Below are 21,410 nucleotides of genomic sequence, written 5' to 3'. Positions count from 1 at the left end.
CACTTGGCAAAGGGGGACAACTGGGAGAGGGGCGGGCGGAAAGCAGCCCCCTTGCACCGAGGGCAAAGGGGCCGTCTCCTGCACCCGCCACGCAGGAGGGACCTCTCTGGGCTGGTGGGGACAGGAAGCTCCCTCCCTGGAAGAAAGCCCCAGGCATCACCTGGAGAGAAAGGCTGCCGGCTCCAGGGGAAGCAGGACAGGCCGGCGAGGGGAAGAGCTCCGGTGCCAGGCCGGCTCCAACTCGGCAGCCTCTGCGAGCCTGGGAAGGGGGCTCCGTTCACGAGGTGCAAGGAGTCTCCTTTCCCTGGGACGCGAGGCCTCACCGCACTGATACTACCATCAATAACAATCCCCCGTTCTTTCCACCCGAGCCATCTTTCCTTAGGAGAAGGTGCTTCGGACACGCTCTCAGCTCAGGAGACACCTACCTGAACCGAGGCGCCCGCGTCCCAGCAAGCCAGCCTGCCCCGTCCGGGATGCCCGACGGCCTCGCTCAGAGAGAAAAAATGAAGGACCAGAGCACGCTCACATGATTTTTTTTTTATTGTAAGTCTCTTTGTATGAGAGCAGTTGACCAACACACAGAAGCAGCTTCGCTGTTCCAAAATAAGTCTCATTTAAAAAATAAAATAAAATAAAAATGGTAGAATTAACTAAAGGTGGCACATCACAGAAACTGCTGAGGACTGTAAACTCTGCACACAGTCTCTGAAAGATACTACTTCAAACGTGCACTAGTAGTATATTGATGAGGTATAAAACCCTCTTCCGCACAATAAATATGAAAAGAGCAAAGTACATAAAACAAATCATGTTCCTCATAGATACAATATCTAAAGTTATTTACAAATACTGGCTTTTCTTACCATTAAATTACACATTGAAAACAGGTTCGTTCTTTTTTTTTTTTTTTAATCACGAGTTGCTATTAACATAAAACTGCTCCTGCGCTGTTGCTTTTGAAAGGCTGAATTAAGTCACCAAAAATATGAGTAAAAAAAAAATGCCTCTCGCAGGAAGTTCTTGCTTTATTCTGTTTTTCAAGGCTGGTTTTATTTGCTCTGTGTCATTGGACCTGCTCAGCTCTCTCTCAATCACCAAGAAAAAAAAACAGACACGCCGGGACAGGCGGCGCTTTGCTGGACTCGGGGGTACAGCCCCATCCCCTGCACCTTGCTCCCTATTCTTCAGTCTGACAAACCAGAATGGAAATAAATAAGTCAGGAAAACTCGGATGCCAAGAGTTTGCTCTGCCCTTCAGTCTCAGACTTCAAAAACCCAGGCTCCAGGTATTGTTTTAAAGACGTACTCGATCAGCCTCAGGACATATTTAAGAGAGTGCTTCATAGTAGTTTTAGGAGGACACTGGTGCCTCCTCTATTTTGGCCTAGTCTCTATCTCCACTGATGCTCTTGGGCAGGACCACTCCTGTCCCGTTTCCCTGCTGGCCACAGAAATAAACTACAGACAAATAAGCATGAGAATGCAAAAAAACCCACAAAACCAACCCAAAACCATCAGGCAAAATTAGAAAACAAAAAACCAAGAGGCAGTTGCCTTGACACTGTGCTGGCACCCACTTAAAATAAAGCACTTCAGAGAGCACATCTATGAGAAGAGGCGGCTTAACCCCAGCGACAAATGAAAGCAGTTCCCCATCAGCAGCAAGCTTTTTAATTAAACGCTGAAGCCTGTGCACTTTTGGCTTCACAACGTGCACAGATTAAAAGCCCTTGTTACGACCTAATCTATTTGTCGAAGCGCAGATATCCCAATTAGAGGTGGGTAAATTATTTTTAGCAAATGATTCATCCGACAAGTTTAGGTCTCCTTTCCGTTTGTTACTGAGCCAGCAGGAATAGGTGAACTTCCAGCTTTCTCCACCACTCCCAGCGGGTCAACGGATATTTAGGGCAGACGCCTGCAACCTGCCTGCTGGCCCTGGGACGGGCTCTGCAGTCGAGGCCACCCCCTAAAGCCAACAGGTGCCACTGAAATACAATTAAAAGGCTATTTTGAAGGTTTTGGTGGGAACGAAGCAGCGCACGGGCCTGGCAGTGGCCGGCTGCGCAGGGAAGCTCCTCGGACACAGTCTGACTGGCCACCGATGTCTCACGGTGCCATCTCGGTTTCCTGATTGAACGGCCTAAACATTATGGACAAAACAAGTCCTATTTTCTGGACTGGGACATTTATAACTGCTCACTGCTTTTCCATGAAAAGTGCCGATCCTAAAAAGGCTGCGAGAACCCCGCCAGGGCAAGCCTTCTCGTGCCTGTACTCACGTCTGACCCCTTCCCCAACTCACTGACTGAGTGGTCATGACCAAACGAGGCACCCTAGCATGCCAACAAAGTCGATGGGTTTCATTTACAAAAACGTTTCTACGCTTCCTTCACAGAGCACCACGATAAACAGGTGATCTCGGGCACAGCCAGAAAGTGGGCAGGGTGTTACCCAAATTAATTCAACTTTCTTTCTGAAAAACAGAATAAAGCTTTCAAACCTATTTGAAAGGAACTGCCATCTTTTGAAACAACAAGCTGTACAGATAAGGAGCAGGAATTTCATGGAATGTCAGAAGTCGAAGAAACATATGGATTTAATAAATAATATAAAACGTTTTGTCTTTTTCTTTTTGTTAAAATAGAATTCTTGGTTTTATACCTACATAGCTTAGCAACCTTTACATTAAACAAAATAAAGCTGAGTCTGTGATGATTAGTTTAACACAAAATAAAAATACAATTTAACAATAGTATTAAAACAGGCAATGTTCAATCAAAAGATCATTCATATAAATATGTACATCGTGGAATATAAATCAACAAGAAACAAAATTAAATCGTTTTGAATTTGAGCAGACATTTGGATATACATATTTTTCTATATATCTTAGATTTCCCCCTCCCCCATTTTGTGCAATACTAAAAATTAATACTATACCTTTTCAAAATAACATCTCTTTTAGTTTGTAGAACTATTGACTCATTTCCTATATTAATCAGCACAATTCAAACTCTTTACTTTCCACTGTAGAGTTGAAAATAATTCTTCCCCCATATGCATTCAGAACGCGGATATTTCACATAAAGGCAACTTATCATCAAAATCTGGCTGTGTGGAAAACCAAATCAGGTTTTGTATCTGTCTGCAGGATTTTAAACGTAGCAGAGTTGCATGCTAGGATTTAGTGTGAGCAGGGGAAAAGAAAACAGCAACGCACAGAGAGCTCCAGGTATGTCTCCCTCCACGAATGACTCACTAACACTTCAGGTCCCGTCCCTGAAAAATGCAAGTATGTGAATCACTTTATGCAGCGCAGGGTTGGCCCAGCCCTGATTTCAATCAGTAGCGCAGCTTCCATGGAATCGGGGCTATGTGCTTAGAGGGTCTTGGCGCATATGAACAGATTTGTTTTGGTGCAAAATGCACTGGGTTTCCAATGTACAGGACCGTGCCAATAGCTGCATTTATTTAAAAAAAAATGCACTGGCAAGTGGAAAATACCTTGTTATTTTATTTTTCCTTCCAGAAAAATGGGAGAAGAGAAGAGAGGCTGCCGTCATTTCACTAGTGGAGAGTCACCAAAGGTAGAGGAAACTTGATGCTGACTAGACCAAGCTCTGTTTCTTGAGCCCAGTGCTGGGGGCAGGTCCATGTACAAGAACAGCCTGGTCTACCCGTGCATTCATCCAGCTAACTCTCGCAAACTGCAAACCTTGCGTGCAAAGGTTTAGAGCCTGAGTGAATACACACAGGCTTCTGAGAGTGTTGGATCCAGCGCCCAGCAAACATAAAGGGATTCAAATAGTTTTCGAGATTAGCTCCCTTGTCAGACAGTATTATTAGAAGCAGTTTATTGGACTGCAGCCTTGGACCTACCTGCACTAGCGCAATAATGAAATGACAGTCGAGTGCCATTTCTGTAAAGAAGGATTCAAATGAAAACAATTAGCTGCAGGGATGACCTACATCAGGGCACAGGAATGAAAACACTGTTAAAGTTCTTCCGATGGTCTCACAAGTTTGAACTCAAGTACTTACCAGATTTGCATAATAAAATGCCCTTCATTTAAGGTGTTGGCACCATAAAGCCTTGTTGGGGGGTGCCCACTGAAATACTGCTCAGCTCCTAGTGAATGCCAACCGGGCACTGCCCCCTTTGCACAGTTACGCTTTTCCTTTCTGCACGAATGATGGATGCTGTGCTTGAACGGCATTCTGGTTCTGATTCAGGGCCCGCTCCTCTGCTGAGGAAGGCCTATAAAGCATGTGGTTACATCCCACCAACCTAACCAAATGCTTTAATTGCTGTCCTGAATCAGGACTTCTGCTCACAACAGTCAATAGGAAGGACTGACGCATCCTTCACAGTGCCAAACGGACTGACTGAGGAGTACAGGATTGAGCTACAAGTCTTCTAAAGGTAATTATGGAAGATCTCTAGGTCTCTATGGGTCTGGATCCTTTGAAACTTGCACACTGGCTAGGCATTAAACATGTGACCAGCTCTGATCACACTACTCGTGCTTAATTCAATTTGCGAACGTGGAAGTTTACCACCTCGTATGTCAGAATGAATTATGGAGAATTGTTGCAAAGTCTTCCCAGTGCGGGGCCTGTATATAATCAGGATGGGACCTGACACTGCGCAGACTGCATTTCTGTGCTTTACAAGAAAAATGAAACCATTAGCTTGTGAATGCTTACAACAAAAATCTACCCTAGAGATAAGAAAAAATATATATACATCAAGCTTTGCAGATAAACGACATAAAAAGCTGTGCTTAATATTTAATTTAGTTTTCTTAGTGAAAGCAGCTTTTATTTTTTGTTCCCTGAATTTTTTTTCCAAAACTTGCTGAGTGTACAAAGGTGATAAGTGTGAAACACCATGCCAAGTCTTATTGTACATTTTCAAAGTTAGCAAGGTTTTCTTTATGCATTTTATAGACTCCATGAAAAAACAGCAATTCCATGAAGATTGCTTGTCCCATGAAGACGTTGTATCTTGAATTTGGTATCTGAAATTGCAGTTAAATGTGATGCCTGATCTCTGATTTGGGAACTGTAGGATTTAAAGTCTCTCTCTGCAGCTGAAAATTCGGTTTGAAGCTTTTGGCATCTCACTGTCATTTGTGAGTAACACCACGAACAGAAGGAAGTGTGGGATAACTGTTCTTTCCTTTAGCCTGATGGCTGAACTAAGACACTGGGATGGGTGCAAAGGCAAACCTTCAGTAACTCATATTACTATTCCCAGGAAAAAGTCAAAATAAGAAGTGTTACATTTATATTAAAACTTGATTCCTATCAGCAATTAGGAAAGGGAATGTCATGAGTATTAGACAACAGTAGATTTTAGCTGCCATTTTAAAAATCTAAATCCAGATCTTTCAAATAATAGCTTACAAAACTGAGGTGATCATATACAAAACTACACACGTGCTCAAGTGTCAGCCCAACTCCATTTTATAATGTCAGTTTAGATTCAAGATATTTCTGCAAGCAATTACAAAACCTTGACTTGTAGAAATCAAGGTTTTTGAGGCACAGCTTTTTACCTGCAAATATACCTTCCTTGTATGTACAAAAACCTTCATTCTAGAATTTATTATGAAATAGATTCATAGATCCACAAATATTCCCACAGGATTTTTTTGGTGAAAAATTCAGCTATGGAAAATAGTTCGAGACAGCAAATGGAACAGATCTTGAACTAAAAAAAATATGAATGGAGTACCAGGTCATCTGAGGACTGCAAGAGTGGTTTTACCATCATTTGAGCTTTCCTTTCATTCAAAACATAAAACAAAAAGCGTAAGCATATTATATCGCATTCTTGCAAAAGCTTAAAAAAACCCAACGTACAGTAGGTGCCATCATAAATTAAACAACTGCCTCTCCACACCGAGGAGGAATCTCCTTTTCTGAGTTTAGGATGATAACACAATTGCGGCTCATGGAAATACACCTGGACTCTGAACATTACTAATCAGTACATGACAACAGAATGTGGTGCTTATTTTAAAAGGTACTGCAAGAAAAATAATTTGTAATATCCTTTACAGAAAATATCAACTGCCAGGCACACGGCCTCTCTCAAAACTTGAGTCCCTTTTCACACCAAACCAAGCTACAAGTATCAAATGGTTTGCACTGTTGTCAAAGCCCATGCCATAGCAGACAGCTAAGCCATTCCCACTTTTTGTAGGGAAGACATCCAATTTACAAATATGCTCAGGAGAAACGGAGGAATCTTTTTAATTTTAAAAAGACAGCTACTTTAATCTGAAACCCCCCCCTCAATACTGAAGTTCTGTGACTGACTAACAAATTGGAAATACACTTGGTCAGAAGAGATGAGCGAAACAGACTGTTGGCAGAAATCCTATTTACACAGATGCAATTCCCACTGCCTTTTCTGAGTGTTGCAGTCCACAGTAAAATACTGTGCAATACAGAATTAGCTCTAAGCTCCCATTCAGCTCTGAAATACGCACCTCCTGCAAACCCATTATAATCAATGAGATTCACAGTATGCATAACAGGGCAGAAATTGGCCTGAAATGTTTGAAGCTAACAGTTAAACATTACGCTTGGTCTTGCATGACATATCAGTTTCCATGTGACGCACGAACGGCAAACTAAGGAGAACTGACATAAAACCGGCATGTATCAGCTCACCTCTCGTCAGCTCCATCCTCAACATTCTCAGGCTGTTTTCAATGTGAATGTTTTGAATTCCCTGCAGAGGGAAATTAGACCGTTTTTGTGCAGCCAAGCCACCCGACATGCACATGAATCTTCTGAACTTGGCTAAAATGAAGGTCTGCAATAACTATGCTATGAGAACGCACTGTTTACATGGTGTGTGCGCGCGTGCGTGTGTGTGTGTAAAAGAAGGATACACAAGTTCAGTAACTGAAGAGTGACCCAGAAGAATACGTACCAAGGCCCTCACATATTTTACCCTAGAACATGCACTAATATGCACTGAATCGGAATATTCTTTTTTTTAAAAAGTGCAATTCACCTGAAATGGAAAAGAACCGTCTTTGTATTCACTGTAAACTTGTCAAAAGGAATCTGCTCTTTAAAAACTGTGCTGAAATAGTCAATATATACAACAGAGCACTAGATGAAGCTACCTCTTCACCAATTATTACTCTATTGTGTCAGTTATAGTACTGCATATACGTAGAAGAAGCAAAATGGTGGTAGCTACTATTCGTGAGTACAACAAACCAAGTGAATAATCTGGGTTCAACATTTCCATGAAGTTATAACAACATTTAAACCACAGGACAGTTAGAATTCAGTACTCAGAAGTGCGTAAGAGTCACACTGTTGATCACCAGCAGGATGGAGCAAGGTTATATTAAAGTCAGCAGTGGTGGTTGGAAAGAACACAGCAACACATAAGATTACATGTTATCCAACACGGCAAGTTTGCAGTTCCTTCCAATGTCTGGGGATATGTCAACAGTGACATAAAAATGTAAATGATAACAAGTAGCAACCATTTTAGTTTCCAGGTCTGGTATATACCAAAACCAGGGTATTGCAAAGAAAACAGTATCTTCCTTCCGTCTAGGAGGTTCTAGGATAACACACCACTTTCAACACCGCCAGGGTGCAATAATGCATGGGGATGAGAAGCAGGCTCTACAACTGACAACTGTTATGAGGGCACATTCACCTTGTCATTGCTTCAGCTTCATAAGCTCCATGAAAAAGAGTCCCGACATCATCCCATGCTGTAAACATCCCAGTCTTCTAGGTACATCCTGCTTCAGGAATTGTACAGAGGAACCAAAAATGACACCGTAGACCTCACACACAGGGACAGAGTAAATTTCCTTAAGTGAACGCTGTTCTCTTCTCCCTTCTACAGACCGTTGCTATTCCTGTGGCTGAGTGGTGGTTTGGAGAGCTCCACCACGGTGGAACGAGATTTATTGAGAAACTTTGGAGCCCGACGTAGCAGCCTTTGTGCCTCAGTAAAAGCTTCCGTGAGCTCTTTTTTCCACTGAACAAACTCTGGATCACTCTGAAAGAGACACCCATGTTGTTAGGGACTTCACAATCGCCCCCGAGGTTAGGAAATATTAATTGCCCCCCCCCCCTTCCTATATAAGTATTTTAAACAACCTGCTTTATGGAGGTTTTTTGGAAAATGAATTGCTCAGCACATTGGTAATATACCAATACTTAAAGCCTTCCAGCTTTAAGTCACTTAGTCAAGCCCAGACAAGTGGTAGCAACCAAAGCTGTTAAATGCTGGCTGAAGAATGCCCAGCTTCTTTAAAATCATGGTAAGCACCTGGCTCTAATTACCAACCAATTCACTTGTACGTGTGGGCAAGCCTTTGATTTCTCAGGCAGGTCGGCAATTCTGAAAATTTAAGCACTATCAGTAAATAAAATGACCCCAGTCCCTTTGAAATCTATGATTTCAGGTGTGCTGTGTTACCCCAGGGCGGTCATCTCTCACCCAATTCTCAGATACAGCACAGCAAAAACTTCCCAAGTTTCCACATCATGATGGCCCCGGACATCTGTCTGCTAAATTTATCATCTGCACATGAAACTTCTTTAACAGCCACTGAACATAACAGGTGTCTCACCTCACACTGCAGGACAAACTGCTTTCCACCTTTAATTCTCAGCAAGATGCATTTCTTATCTTTAATCTGAGTTTCTTCCACTGATACTATTTGCTCCATTGTCAGTAGATTTTGCTAAAGTACATTGCAAAAATAAAGCAGAATTACACCTTGAAACTGTTGGCCAACAGAATCCTAATTCATTTAGACTAGCCCTGTGAATAGTTACTAACCTATCTAAATGGATTTGGCCCTTAGTTTTTAGTGACTGATACAGTGACTAAAAATAGCAAGAGAATGGACTCAATGAAATGAAGTAATCAATTTGCTTGTATAAGTAGAGATAAATATACTCCAAAGAGCAAATTATAACAGCATGACTAGATGCTATAAAAGAGAGATGTTTCCTTTGACATCTAAGCCCATGACAGTGGACACCAGGGAGGATAATGAACAGGGGAAAGATCACTCAATACATATATCGGGTTCAATGATCTCCCTCTAAAGTATCCACTCCATCTGTCAGAGACAGGATACCGAGCTGGACGAACCCTCGCTCTGACCCAATCTGGCACTGATTAGGTTCTTATGGGGAAAAAAACGTTCCCCCAAAAAACACAATTACATTTCATATTATTTACTTCCTAAACACTATTTGTGCAAAACATTTTCATCTACTGTTAAATAATCTTGACACTAGCCGAGTGCTGAAGGGGAATACAAGAGCACTACATATCTATATGTACGCCTACAAGAGGCTTTGTATAAAAGTTTTCACTCAGTGCTGCGATGCAAGAACAATGATTTCAAAGTCTCAAGAAGTAACATAACTAAATACAGAGATGACATCCCTAGAACAAGATCACAAGTGGACTGATCTACAGGTACTATAGCATTTCCTTTGAAGTCAAATGCTATAGAGTTTCTAACACCTTACCAGTTTATGGTTTTTTTTGGATATATACACCAGAGATCCTAAATGAAAAACAACATCATCATGAACTACCAAATCTTTAAAAAAATGATTTTGCAAAGTCAATTTTATAGCTCTTAGAACTGACGCAACCACCTAACACAATAACACTCTACTCAAACGGTACTCAGTGGGCACGTCTACACGTTCACTGACGCGCCACAGTCACTGCACGTTTAGTTTAGTACTTGCTTAATGAAGTACTAACTAAAGGAGCAGTAACAAGAGTTACTGCACAGTAGCACTGGCACAGTTATTTTGTGACACTTACTGAGCATTAGCCTAATAACATTAAGCAGTAAGCTATTAGCACAGTTTTTAACCACTGAGCTACACTACTGAGCAGTGTTATTAGGCTTGTGTAGATCCACCCAGTGTGAGCAAAGGTGCGAGCATATTGCCATCACGAGTTACTCAGGCAAAATTCACCGACTTCCATGGGACATGTGGCTGCGTGCGGACTTGCAGGTCTAGCCTACGCTGCCTGCCTGCATCTGATACCTCCTGACAACAATATTAGCAAGTAATTACACTTACCCGAGATTCTCCTTCTCCTCGCCATTCAAGTCGGTTTGGAAAGAGGTAAAAGTAACGGCGTTGCCACTGAGTCAAAAAGGGATTCCCCAATTTTAGCATGTACCCATGCATAATACAGTCCTTCCCTAGTGCATAGTCTGGGATAAAATAAAAATGTCATTATGGCAAGTAAAGCTACAATACAGAGCACTCTAGAAATAGGACATGTTCAGAAAAAGCCTACTCATGCTTTTCAAAACCTCTTGACCAAAAATTGCATACACCCACTACTCTCTGGAGCAAGTCCCCTGTCGCTTTCTAGTTATTACACACACACACACACACACACACACACACACACACACTGACCCATTCTGCTCTCAATTACATCTAAGGTCAATGCGACTGTACTAGAGTAACTGAGAACAGAACCTGGCTCTGTTCAAGAAGACATCTGATTCCTAGTTGAAAGCATGAACTGCAAAATCTTGCATAGCAACCTATCTGGACAAGCTTGCAGGCTTGCAACAGGACTCCTCTGCTTGACTTCAAGTGTCAAAAAAGACTTCTTCAATTTGATATTACTTTCCCCACCCCTGACTCAATTAAGAATTTATCAGAAGACCTGAGGGAACAATACAAACAGAAGGCTGCAGATAACACACTGTAGGGCAGGGACCGTGGCTGTGCTTTTGACACCTTTCTCACTTAATAGCAATTCCAGTTGAGAGCTCTTGTGATGAGCTAGCCTGCTGGGGCTGCTGCTTAGCACATATGGGGGAAGCAATCCTTGGGTTGCTGGCACCACCATTTGGATGAAGAAACATGCCCATGTTTCAGTGCCATAACTCATAGTTTATTATAGATTATAAAACAAAACACACAAAGGAAAAGCTTTGAGCTATGTTGAGAGAGCACACAAAAACAATACGAATCAAGTGGTGGTAGAGGAGGGGGAGGGAGAATTTGGGACAAAATGCATCCTCAGCACAAAGTAAAAGCTGAGCGGATGCAGGTCAATGCACAATCTGGACAATGATAATGGATCCACTATAGCGGATCTATTACCAAACAAAACGTCCCAGTAGAGTCATCAGACCATGGTATGCCAGGCAAGGCATTACATTTAGTTTAATGGCTGGGTGTTTAATTTACGATACCCATCCTTGACACAAATTAAAATCCAGGATAACCTGAAGATAGGTTATACTTGATATCAACTCAAGGCACCACAAAGTACTCTCTCTTGCCTTTAAAGTATTTATTTGTGGCTGTTTGAAAAAGGCCAAATGATCTATTTATAAAACACCCCAAAGCATTTTCAGAAGCCAGCAGAGATTTCATTATTATAGAAATATGACAAATAAATAAATCAAATTTAATGAAATCCAAAGGACTACTTAGAGATGAGGCACGGATGCCACAAGGGGAACAGGCAGCCTGGGCATGGCAGGTGGCAAGCCTGGGGACAGGAAAGGCAATACAGCGGCAGATACGGCAGAAAAAGCGAGGCAGGAAGCACAGGAATGAAAACACAAAGCAGAAGAATGGATCAGGGAGGGAGCACACAACTGGGAGCAGAAAACAGAGCAGCAGATCAGGCAAGGAGAGAGGATCAGAGTAGCACTCAAGGAGGGTGCAGGGATCACTTGTGGCACACCCCAAAAATGTTGGCCTCCACTGATTTAGAGCATGATCGCTAAGGATAGGTCATGACTGACAATATAAAATAACAAGGTGCCCTTGGGAACATGCTTACTACCAGGCATGGAACATACTGCTGGTTTTACTTAATGTATTACCTTCCTCGTGTCCAAGCTGCTTATTTTTGGCCCTTTTCCTGGCCTCAATTTTATCTGTGTCTGCATTTACTGCATCGTAGACGGTTTCCGCTACTTCTTGCTGCCAGCGTTCTGATATCACCAGAGGGAAGTTCTTGTACAATTCTTGGTCGCTATCAAGCAACTATGGAAGAAAAATGTCATAAAAAGAGGAGTTTAGTAAGCTAGGCTCTCACTAGAGACACGTGATGATTCCAAGGCCACATTAGACATCATTTTAAAAGACCAGATTCTGACACTGTTTAAAATAAAAGATGGCCTGTAGTTTTGTACAGGGTACACAATATTAGTTCCTTGGGGGTGATCAAGTAAAAACTGTTTGGCACGATAGGTCTGAAAGTCTTGTTCGATAGTGCCCCGTCATGTTCTGTCACCATTATATTTAAACAGATATTTTATACGGCTGAATTCTTAACACAGTTATACAATCAGTGTCAACTGCATGTCAAATGGTTTTAAAAGCACTTTCAAGAGAAAAATTCTGATTAGAAAAAACCTGTAAAAATAGATCCTAAGCTGATATGAAAAGGCAATTTCCCTACAAAGATGCTTTTCCATGCTTCCACAGTAACTTCACATCACTAATAATTCACCTTTAAAATACAGTAAATGTGAGCTGCTCATTTCACCTAATTTTCATGTCACAAAGCCCTTCTCCCTTCCCACACTAACTCCTGCACTTCAGTTGCATTCAGCACAATGCAGCTTAAGTTACTGGCTCCGTGAAAAGGAGCACTCTCTTGTGGTTTGATACAGCGACCTCGTGGGCTGAATGCATTGGCACCGAGTCTGTAGTACAGAGCTAAGCACGACCAATATATTTTCCTCCAAAAGATGATTGGTGCTTTCTGTTTCAGACTCAGTCTTCAGTGATGCTCCACTCCTCATCTCAACTTGGCTATCCATTCATTCATTGCTCCAGCCCTCTTTGGAAAAGCTGGACATCCCTTTCAGAGAAGCATGGTAAGGTGCTCACTTTGCTTTGCTAACCACAAAGGATGTTGACTAGAGCCAAGCAGCAGAGGACTGAAAAGAACATGCACACTCCTGGGCTCCAGCAAGGTCCGAGACTTTCCAGCAGAAAGGAAAGAAAGCCATGCTTGTTCCCTCCCGCCCTGTCCCCACCCTGCTAAGACCCTTATAGATTTAAGGCTCAGCAGGCCAACTCATCCTGGAAGAAGAGCTCTCATTTCCAAAGGGATATGGGCAGACCCCATGCACGTCAAAGGCCCTTGGGGTCACGCAGGCTCTCAGACAAAAGGCCTCTTCTCTGAGATGTCACAAGGGCCAATTTGAACGTGAGGCTGCTAATAGTGAGGGGTACGGAAAGCCACTGAGGAGCGAGAGCAAGCCGTGGGATGAAATTGCAACAGAGCAGAAGGAACTTCCCTTCTGTTTTATTTAAGTAAAACAAGCCCTGGATCCAAGCACATGATTCCCAGAGACAAACCTGACCACTGCATCCTTGCACTAACAGTCTGCGCTTGGGGCTGCTCGTCCCCAATGGTTCTGATGCAAAGCAAAAATAAAATCATTATGGCAGGGCATGTCAGCCAAGGGTCTAATAGATCTGTGGGGAAAAAGCAACCAAACCCCTCCCTTACACCCCAAAAACCCCCCAGCTAATGCCAGGCTGAGGATTACCAGCTGCAAAAAGAAGGAACACTAACCGAACTCGATAATATAAATTTGGAACGCATTCTACCAACCTCTGCCTAGCACCCGATTGCCCTGCTGTTATATAACATCCTATCAGCTGTTGCCTGGTTTGCTGACAATCACGGGAGCAAAGACAATGTTGTGCTATTAGATGGACAAAGAGGCGCTGCTCTTGACTGGGGCCTTTGGGCACTTCCCTTGTACTCATCACCACAGACCATGGAAAAGAATATAACAATTGAGAGCTCATATCCAAACTGTGCCATTCTTCTCAGCAAGCTATAAAAGCTGTTTTTCTGAAAACCTTCATTCTTCTGGGCCTGACTGAGATGTACTAGACTATTCAAGTCCTGACGAAAGGACTATAAAGTCTTAGCCGAAGTGGAAACTGAAGAAGCAGGTCTCCACACAACATTACAACACTCACTGACTCATGACTCAGGGAATAAATATAACTAATGTACAACCTAGGCAAAGAATAAACTGTGATGAGAGAGCAGCTTGATTTACAAATACATGCCTTGCTGAAAACTTAAGATCCCCAAATATTTAAAAAGGACAACCTAGTTGCTCCTCACAAGATCATATTTACCTGTGTTTCCAGAAATGAGATTTACTACTACTACTGGTGGCTCAGGAGGAGTCTTCTAAGGTAGAAAAACATTATTTGTTCTTCATATTTCTTCCTGAACATCTAAAACCCACCTCATGCCAACTGCTGGTAATTACAGAAGGTGACAGTGACAGACAGGCTCCCATTTTAGGCACTGTGGGTAGTTAATATGTTTTTGCTTAGGAAGTTTAGAGCAATTAGTTTCTCTCCTGACTCACTCCTCTAATAACAAGAATAAAGTTCAAGCTATAAAAGAAAAGTATGTTAAAAATAATGACGGGGAGATGCCTTTGAACCTGAGCATTAAGTTCTCCCATTATGTATAGCAACTGAGGAGGTTTCAGAGCAGAAGACATAATAGTATATTAGGTGCTGCATTAGATAAGCATGAGAAATTAAGAATGGAATAATTGTAACTTTAGGTTTCTTTCCTTTGCATTGTTTAAATAGGTTTTAGTTTAATTGTAATGCTAACATCTAAGGAGATCCATAAGAACTTTAGCGATGCTGCACTGGGTCAGACCACAGCTCTGCCTAGGCCATTTTCCCAGCCCTGTCTTGCAGTGGCAGAGAACAGATGCTAAAGGGGGAAAATATTTAAGTAAGCCATATCCATACTGGTCTGTCTCCTGAATTCTCCCCCTACATTTTTCAGCTTTCAGACACCTGAGAAGTCCTCATTTTGAAGTTCAATGGTAATTACCTACCTCACAGGAGTGTTAGAAGGATTCACGTTCTTAATATGCTCTGAAGTTGTAATGGACAAGATAATGTTAAGTTGCAGTCATGCTACTAGACACATTTTTCTCTCTAATGAGTCCTATGGACTCTCTACTGCATAATCTATCCTCGTTTGATATACTGAACTCCCACCAGTATCTCCAGGAAACGTATCTGTGGAAACCCAAGGGAGAACTGCACCAAGAATAAAATTGCCATGGTGGTTAGGAGAGAGGAAAATTTCATCCTGAATGTGTCAGAGGTGGGAAAGTTATTGAAATAGCTACTGGATGCGTGGAACACACAAATCCTGGTGTGGTTGTGCAACTGTATTTTCTCCATACCAAGAACTAGCTGCATGAAAACCTTACCCTAGCATTTTTGGTGCTGTAAAACATGGACACATGATTTGAAAAACTTAAGCTGTTTGTCCAAATGCTTTATAAACTGAAGTTACTTAGCCATCTGATTAACCTATATTCACCTGAGGCTAAAGAAACTGAACTTCAGTCCACCTAGAATGTAAAACAAATATACCAACACCTGGAAAAAAACCCTTATTCATTATAACTTGCTCTATTATTTATCATTAAGATTCTAAAGCATGTGAACATACCCACTGAAGTATACAAAGTTATATGCACCCTTACAGTGAAGCGTGAGTATAACTAGAGCCTGTACTGACTGCCAAAAGCTGTCATTCAAACTCTTCCATCCAAAAGTATAAAAGATGACAAACTTATGGGAAAATATTCCATATATACCTTAATGCCTTTTGTGTCCTCTTCATCAAAGGAGCCAATATCAAATGCATCTGCGGCGTTTACTTCTCCCCGGGGAGGAATCAATGGTGGAGGGTACTACAAGTCAAAGGTGGGAAGGTATAGTTTACACAGCCAATTTCTCAATTAACATACATTATTTCAGTTCATTCTGCATTCATACATGTCCTTCACAGGGTTTCAGACCAAAAGGCAATACCAAAAGGCTCCTCAGTATATACCATTCCTTCAGCAAAACATCTTCTAAAGACACCCAAAAGATCTCCTGGTATTGTTTATTGAGAGTCAGAGGGCAGAAATGATTTAAAAGATAAGGCAAGATTCTCCCAGGCAGTTATTTGAAGCTGTGCAAAGTGGGACCACAGTGCTCCGTATCAGAGCTCTTCACTCACTAACACTGATGTTCACATTTTACACCAACGTTGCTCTTAAATCAGCATGGATGTTATGGGCTAGACCAGGTACAAGGCAGGGAGAATTGCTCCATTATCTTATCTCAGTCTCCTTACCTTCTTTCTCCTGCTTTATTATAAGAGTTGTTTGGATTTTTAATGTATTTACCTTTTGTAAATAGACCTGCTGCCAGTCAATCCCTTTAAAAAAAGGATGCTCTTTTACTTCTTGTGCACTGCAAAAGAAAAAAAAAGTAGCTCAAAAAACCCAAAAAAGAACAGATTTCTCAGATTTCAGAAACATATTTCTAAACTACTGATTTAAATTAGAAGCATTAAAGATTGAATGTTTCCATCAAAGCCTCAGTAAAATACATCAAGGGCCTGCAGCAAGACGGTAGCCCTAGACTTTAGGAGGGCCAACTTCAACAAGTTGAGGAGACTACTGGGTGAGGCGCTGGAGTCCTTGAGGGCAGGGGAACTCAGTGTCCAAGACGAGTGGTCCTTCCTTAAGGAGATGATACTCAGGGCCCAAGGGGAGTCCATCCCAACAAGAAGCAAGGGGGGCAAGAGTGCCCGAAAGCCCCCCTGGCTCACCAAGGGTGTCTGGGAATGCCCGATTGCCAAAAAGGCAGTGTACACCCAGTGCTATCTCCAACGAGGAGTATACCTCCTCTGCTCGGGCCTGCAGGGGGGCTGTCAGGAAAGCTAAGGCGGACACAGAGCTAGGACTAGCATCCAAGATCAAGTATAATAAAAAGTCCTTTTTCAAATATACAGGGAGGATGAAGAAGGCACCGGGTAATGTGGGGCCCCTGCAAAGTACGCTGGGCAATCTGGTGGTTGCGCCAGAGGAGAAAGCAGACCTCTTTAACCAATTCTTCACCTCCGTTTTCTTGGACAGGGACCGGGACTTCGCCGCTGTGATGCAAGACGGACTCGAGGGGAACTCCTCCAGACCTCGGGTTGGGAAGGACTGAGTTGGAGAGCTTCTGGAGGGGCTGGACGTGTTCAAGTCAGCGGGTCCAGGTGCTCTCCACCCCGGAGTGTTGAGGGAGCTAGCAGGGGTTATTGCAGGGCCCTTGGCACGGCTTTACGAGCGCTCGTGGTGCTCGGGCCAAGTGCCAGATGACCGGAAGATAGCCAACGTGGTCCCCATCTTTAAAGAAGGGAGGAGGGAGGACCTGGGCAACTATAGGCCTGTCACTCTTACCTCAATCCTTGGGAAACTCTTTGAGAAGATCCTCAAGATGCACATCTGCGATGGGCCGGCCTCAAGAATGATGCTCAAGGGCAACCAGCACGGTTCCATTAGGGGCAGGTCATGTCAGACCAACCTGATTGCCTTTTATGATCAGGTCACAAAGGCAATGGATGCAGGTGTTGCCGTGGACATAGTCTTTCTAGACTTCAGCAAGGCCTTTGACACCGTCTCCCACCCCATCCTCATTAAAAAACTAGGCGACTGTGGCATTGATGCCTACACAGTCGGATGGATTCCAGATTGGCTCAAGGGTCGTACTCAGAGGGTGGTGGTGGATGTGTCATATTCGACCTAGGGGGAAATGGGCAGCGGAGTCCCCCAGGGCTCGGTCCTTGGGCCTGCGCTGTTCAATTTCTTCATCGGCGATTTGGACGGTGGGGTGAAAAGCACCCTGTTTAAATTCACTGATGATACCAAAATTTGGGGTGAGGTGAGCATGCTAGTAGGGAGGGAAACACTGCAACAAGACCTGGATAGGTTACAAGAGTGGGCTGACAAACAGGATGTGTTTCAATACTGACAAGTGCAGGGTGCTGCACGTGGGCAGTAGAAACCAGCAGCACACTTATATGATGGGAAACTCCCTTCTTGAGAGCACGGAGGAGGAAAGGGATCTTGGAGTCATTATTGACTCCAAGATGAACATGGTTCGACAATGCGATGTCACAGCTGGCAGGGCTAGCCGGACCTTGTCGTGCATCCACAGATGCATCTCAAGTACAGCCAGGGAGGTGATCCTCCCCCTCTATGCGGCACTGGTCAGGCCACAGCTGGAGTACTGCGTCCAGTTCTGTGCGCCCCATTTCAGGAGGGATGTGGACAACATTGAAAGGGTCCAGAGGAGGGCCACCCGCATGATCCAGGGACTACAGGGCAGACCCTACAGTGAAAGACTGCGGGACCTGAACCTGTTCAGCCTTCACAAGAGAAGGCTGAGGGGGGACCTGGTGACTGACTATAAACTCACTAGGGGGGACCAGAAGGGTTTGGGGGAGACACTGTTTCCCCTCGCGCCCCCTGGCATGACAAGGAACAATGGACACAAATTATTAGAGAGTAGGTTTAGATTAGACATCCGCAAGAACTACTTCACAGTCAGGGTGGCTAGAAGCTGGAACCAACTTCCAAGGAAAGTGGTGCTGGCTCCTACCCTGGGGATCTTTAAGAAGAGGCTTGATGACTACCTGGCTGGACTCATTTGAGTCCAGTCTTTTCTCCCACCCAGGCGGGGGGTTGGACTTGAAGATCTACAAGGTCCCTTCCGAACCTACTTCTACGATTCGATGATATCTGTATTTAGGAAAATGAACTCCCTTCTCAGCACAGAAGAGAAAAAATAAATACCTGAACATGGAAAAATGGTTATAGCTAAATCAATGCTTCCAAACACCTACACCTTCCTAGTATGTATTACTGTCTTAAATACTAAACCATACACTTGTTAGCAGAACCTGTAAGTGGTTCCCAGCTCTCAGCCTCCCCTATTCACTGTGTTAACTTTATTTTTATCTTGAGAATGTTGCCTACATAATGGAAAACTGAATTTAAGAAGCAAGCGTGTATTTTGTTAGTGTCATTCAAAGCCCCCTGATATCACTGTCCACAGACGTGTCTACAGATAAGAGTTGGATGGTTAAATGGTTCAACTGCATCAACAATTAACTGTGGGGGCAAACTAGGAGGCCAGGTTCTCAAATATTCTCAAACACTTTCATGCTAAAACTGCCAGCAAACACTGACCTTTTCTTAACAGTGACAAGATGGCCACATGATTTAAAATAAGCTAATAAGCACAGTCCTCAAGACAGCTGAGTCAAGATATAGTTGCTTCTCAAAAGAGAAAGCCAGATCAAGCAAAAGCATGAAGGCTACAGAGCAAGCAAAAATGTTTGACATGCAAAATAAAATTAAGCTAACTGCCATCAAAACCAAAAAATATTCAGAGCAAAGTTAGCCATAATTCCTGCATAAACTTCCATCACAAAAAGAAATATTTTAGCCTGCCAAGAATACAAAGCAGGCTGAAAAAAAACCTCTATATGGCACTTTAATACCTTCTTGCCAACACCAACATGTTACAGCAACAGGAAGCAGATTTTAATGTAAAATACAGTAGATCCTTCATTCAAAGTGACAAAGGAGTCAGAGCCTACCTTCTACCCTGGCAGCCGAGCCTCTTGCTAACGTCTCGTTGTAGAAGCCCTTCCAAAAGAGACTTCAGTTCAGGGGAAAATGAATCTGGTAACTCCACATTCTGAGTGAAAAAGCAGCAAGAAAATAATCATTGTGCAACTTTATGGAACCAATTGAGTCTTGTGCTATCAATCCTTTGAAATGTTTATGGGCATAGCTCCTGCATGTATTCATACTGAATAAAATGGTTTTTGCACCAAGTAGATGCTGCACAGCTGATGCATTTTTTTTTTAAGCGGAAATATAATTAGCAAAGCATGAAAAATATAAACGAACTATCATTAGAATCCTTACCACGGTGAGTGTCATCCGGTCGATCTCATGCTTATCTTTGGTTTTGTGCTGTCTGAAAGGACTGTGACTGTAGAAATAAGAAAATGTACTAATAAATGTAAAGCCATAACATATCAGGTTATTTCAGCTGTGGCAACCCCGGAAAAGAGTGTAGCATCCTGTTAGTCCCATTCTTCAAACTGCTCAATCCCTGTCCTGCAGAACAGCAAGACAAGCAGTGAAACATTTAGCATTTCCACTGAAAAATTAGACTTCTCAAACACTGAAACGCAATTCAAAACTGCAAGTAGGAATCACCCTACAATATCTGAGTTGTTTTGCAGGCCTTTCATTTACTTAAATACTCTGCAGAGCTTTGAAAAAGCAAATTCTTCCTAACTATTTGGTAGTCTGCGACTTCATACAAATATTGCAATTGTTCTAGAGGACAGACATCTTTACCCCTTTACTGACTACACCCAAATATCCCCATTAAGATAATTAAACTAAGGGAAGCCTATTCCTAATATACATCCAGATGGCTAGTTAATTCATGTGTCCAATCTGAGTAATGATTCCAGTACTTATACATCAAGTACTGAAGTACTCATTGATTAAGTACCCTATAAAATAAATAGTGTCAGCTTACAGGGAAATTCTTTGCAGCTACCAGATGGCTAAAATCTTTGAGAACATTTGTTAAAAATGTCTACTAAAGAAAACTGAATACCTTCTGCAGAGCTGCTTATGTCCTTGCTATACAGAAAGTACATAGCAAGAAGTTAGATTTACAAGTCAAATACTACCTGGTGGGGGGTGACCTGCACAGTCTGTATAGACAGCCCCTGCTACAAACACATGATTAGGGTTGGGTGTAAAAGTTTTTACATATGACGCACCAAGGAAACAGGGCTGTTTTGGTGAATGTGAAATGTGTTATTCTATTTTGCTCTACTGCAGTAGATTTTCAAAGGATATAATAAATTATTTTCTTTCTACATATTTAGGGTTTTTAGAACAGTTGCAGTTCTTGACATGGCATTATTTTTAGTGCAATCCTTGAATACCAGCCTGAAAAATAAAAATTAACCAGGAGTTTTTGGCTAGTTGATTATAGCTGAGATTTATTCTCTGTTTTCTAACAGCTGGGGTTCATGAAGAATGTTTGCTTTCAAAAATGTAGTATCTGTCCTATTAATCTAAAAATTGTAATGAACACTGGTGGGGGGCCTCCTTACATTTGGAATTCAAAAACTATCTATCTGTTCACATTGCTTTACAAAGAGCTAAGATCTAGAGCTTAAAAGTGCTTTGTAAGTGATCGCTATTAGTTATCACTGAATGCATCTGTCCAATTTGACAAAGCAAATGGAAAAATCTAGCTAATGATCATCATTTGTGAACAAGGATGAGAGGACCCTGACTACCTTAAATGGCCATTTTTGTTTTAGCATCAATAAAACGAAATGGACCATTTGCAATAAATACTTGCTGACTAATACTTCTTAGCTTTTGAGATAAATCTACCAGTCTTCTAAAGTTCTACGTAGCCATATATGTCTGCTGGAAAAA

General features: G+C 42.4%; 1 protein-coding gene across 2 annotated transcripts in view; it reads right to left on the bottom strand.

The window, feature by feature from the left end:
• Nucleotides 1-520: 520 nt before the first annotated feature.
• GRK3 (G protein-coupled receptor kinase 3) overlaps nucleotides 521-21,410 on the bottom strand; it is a 119,348-nt gene continuing 98,458 nt past the window's right edge. For both annotated transcript variants that reach the window (XM_090062255.1, XM_090062256.1), the window contains 8 exons: nucleotides 19,860-19,926; nucleotides 19,526-19,626; nucleotides 16,278-16,344; nucleotides 15,699-15,794; nucleotides 11,904-12,066; nucleotides 10,123-10,259; nucleotides 8,634-8,747; nucleotides 521-8,056 (listed from right to left, as the gene is read on the bottom strand). In XM_090062255.1, the coding sequence (XP_089918381.1) occupies nucleotides 7,895-8,056; nucleotides 8,634-8,747; nucleotides 10,123-10,259; nucleotides 11,904-12,066; nucleotides 15,699-15,794; nucleotides 16,278-16,344; nucleotides 19,526-19,626; nucleotides 19,860-19,926 (907 nt within the window). In that variant the 3' untranslated portion in view covers nucleotides 521-7,894. The remainder of the gene's footprint in view (nucleotides 8,057-8,633; nucleotides 8,748-10,122; nucleotides 10,260-11,903; nucleotides 12,067-15,698; nucleotides 15,795-16,277; nucleotides 16,345-19,525; nucleotides 19,627-19,859; nucleotides 19,927-21,410) is intronic.

The sequence above is a fragment of the Crocodylus siamensis genome, chromosome 9 (assembly GCF_052110815.1).
Source record: "Crocodylus siamensis isolate JL-2025a chromosome 9, ASM5211081v1, whole genome shotgun sequence".
NCBI lineage: Eukaryota > Metazoa > Chordata > Crocodylia > Crocodylidae > Crocodylus > Crocodylus siamensis.
The sequence above is the reverse complement of the archived record's forward strand: the minus strand, read 5'-3'. Positions and strand labels throughout refer to the sequence as shown.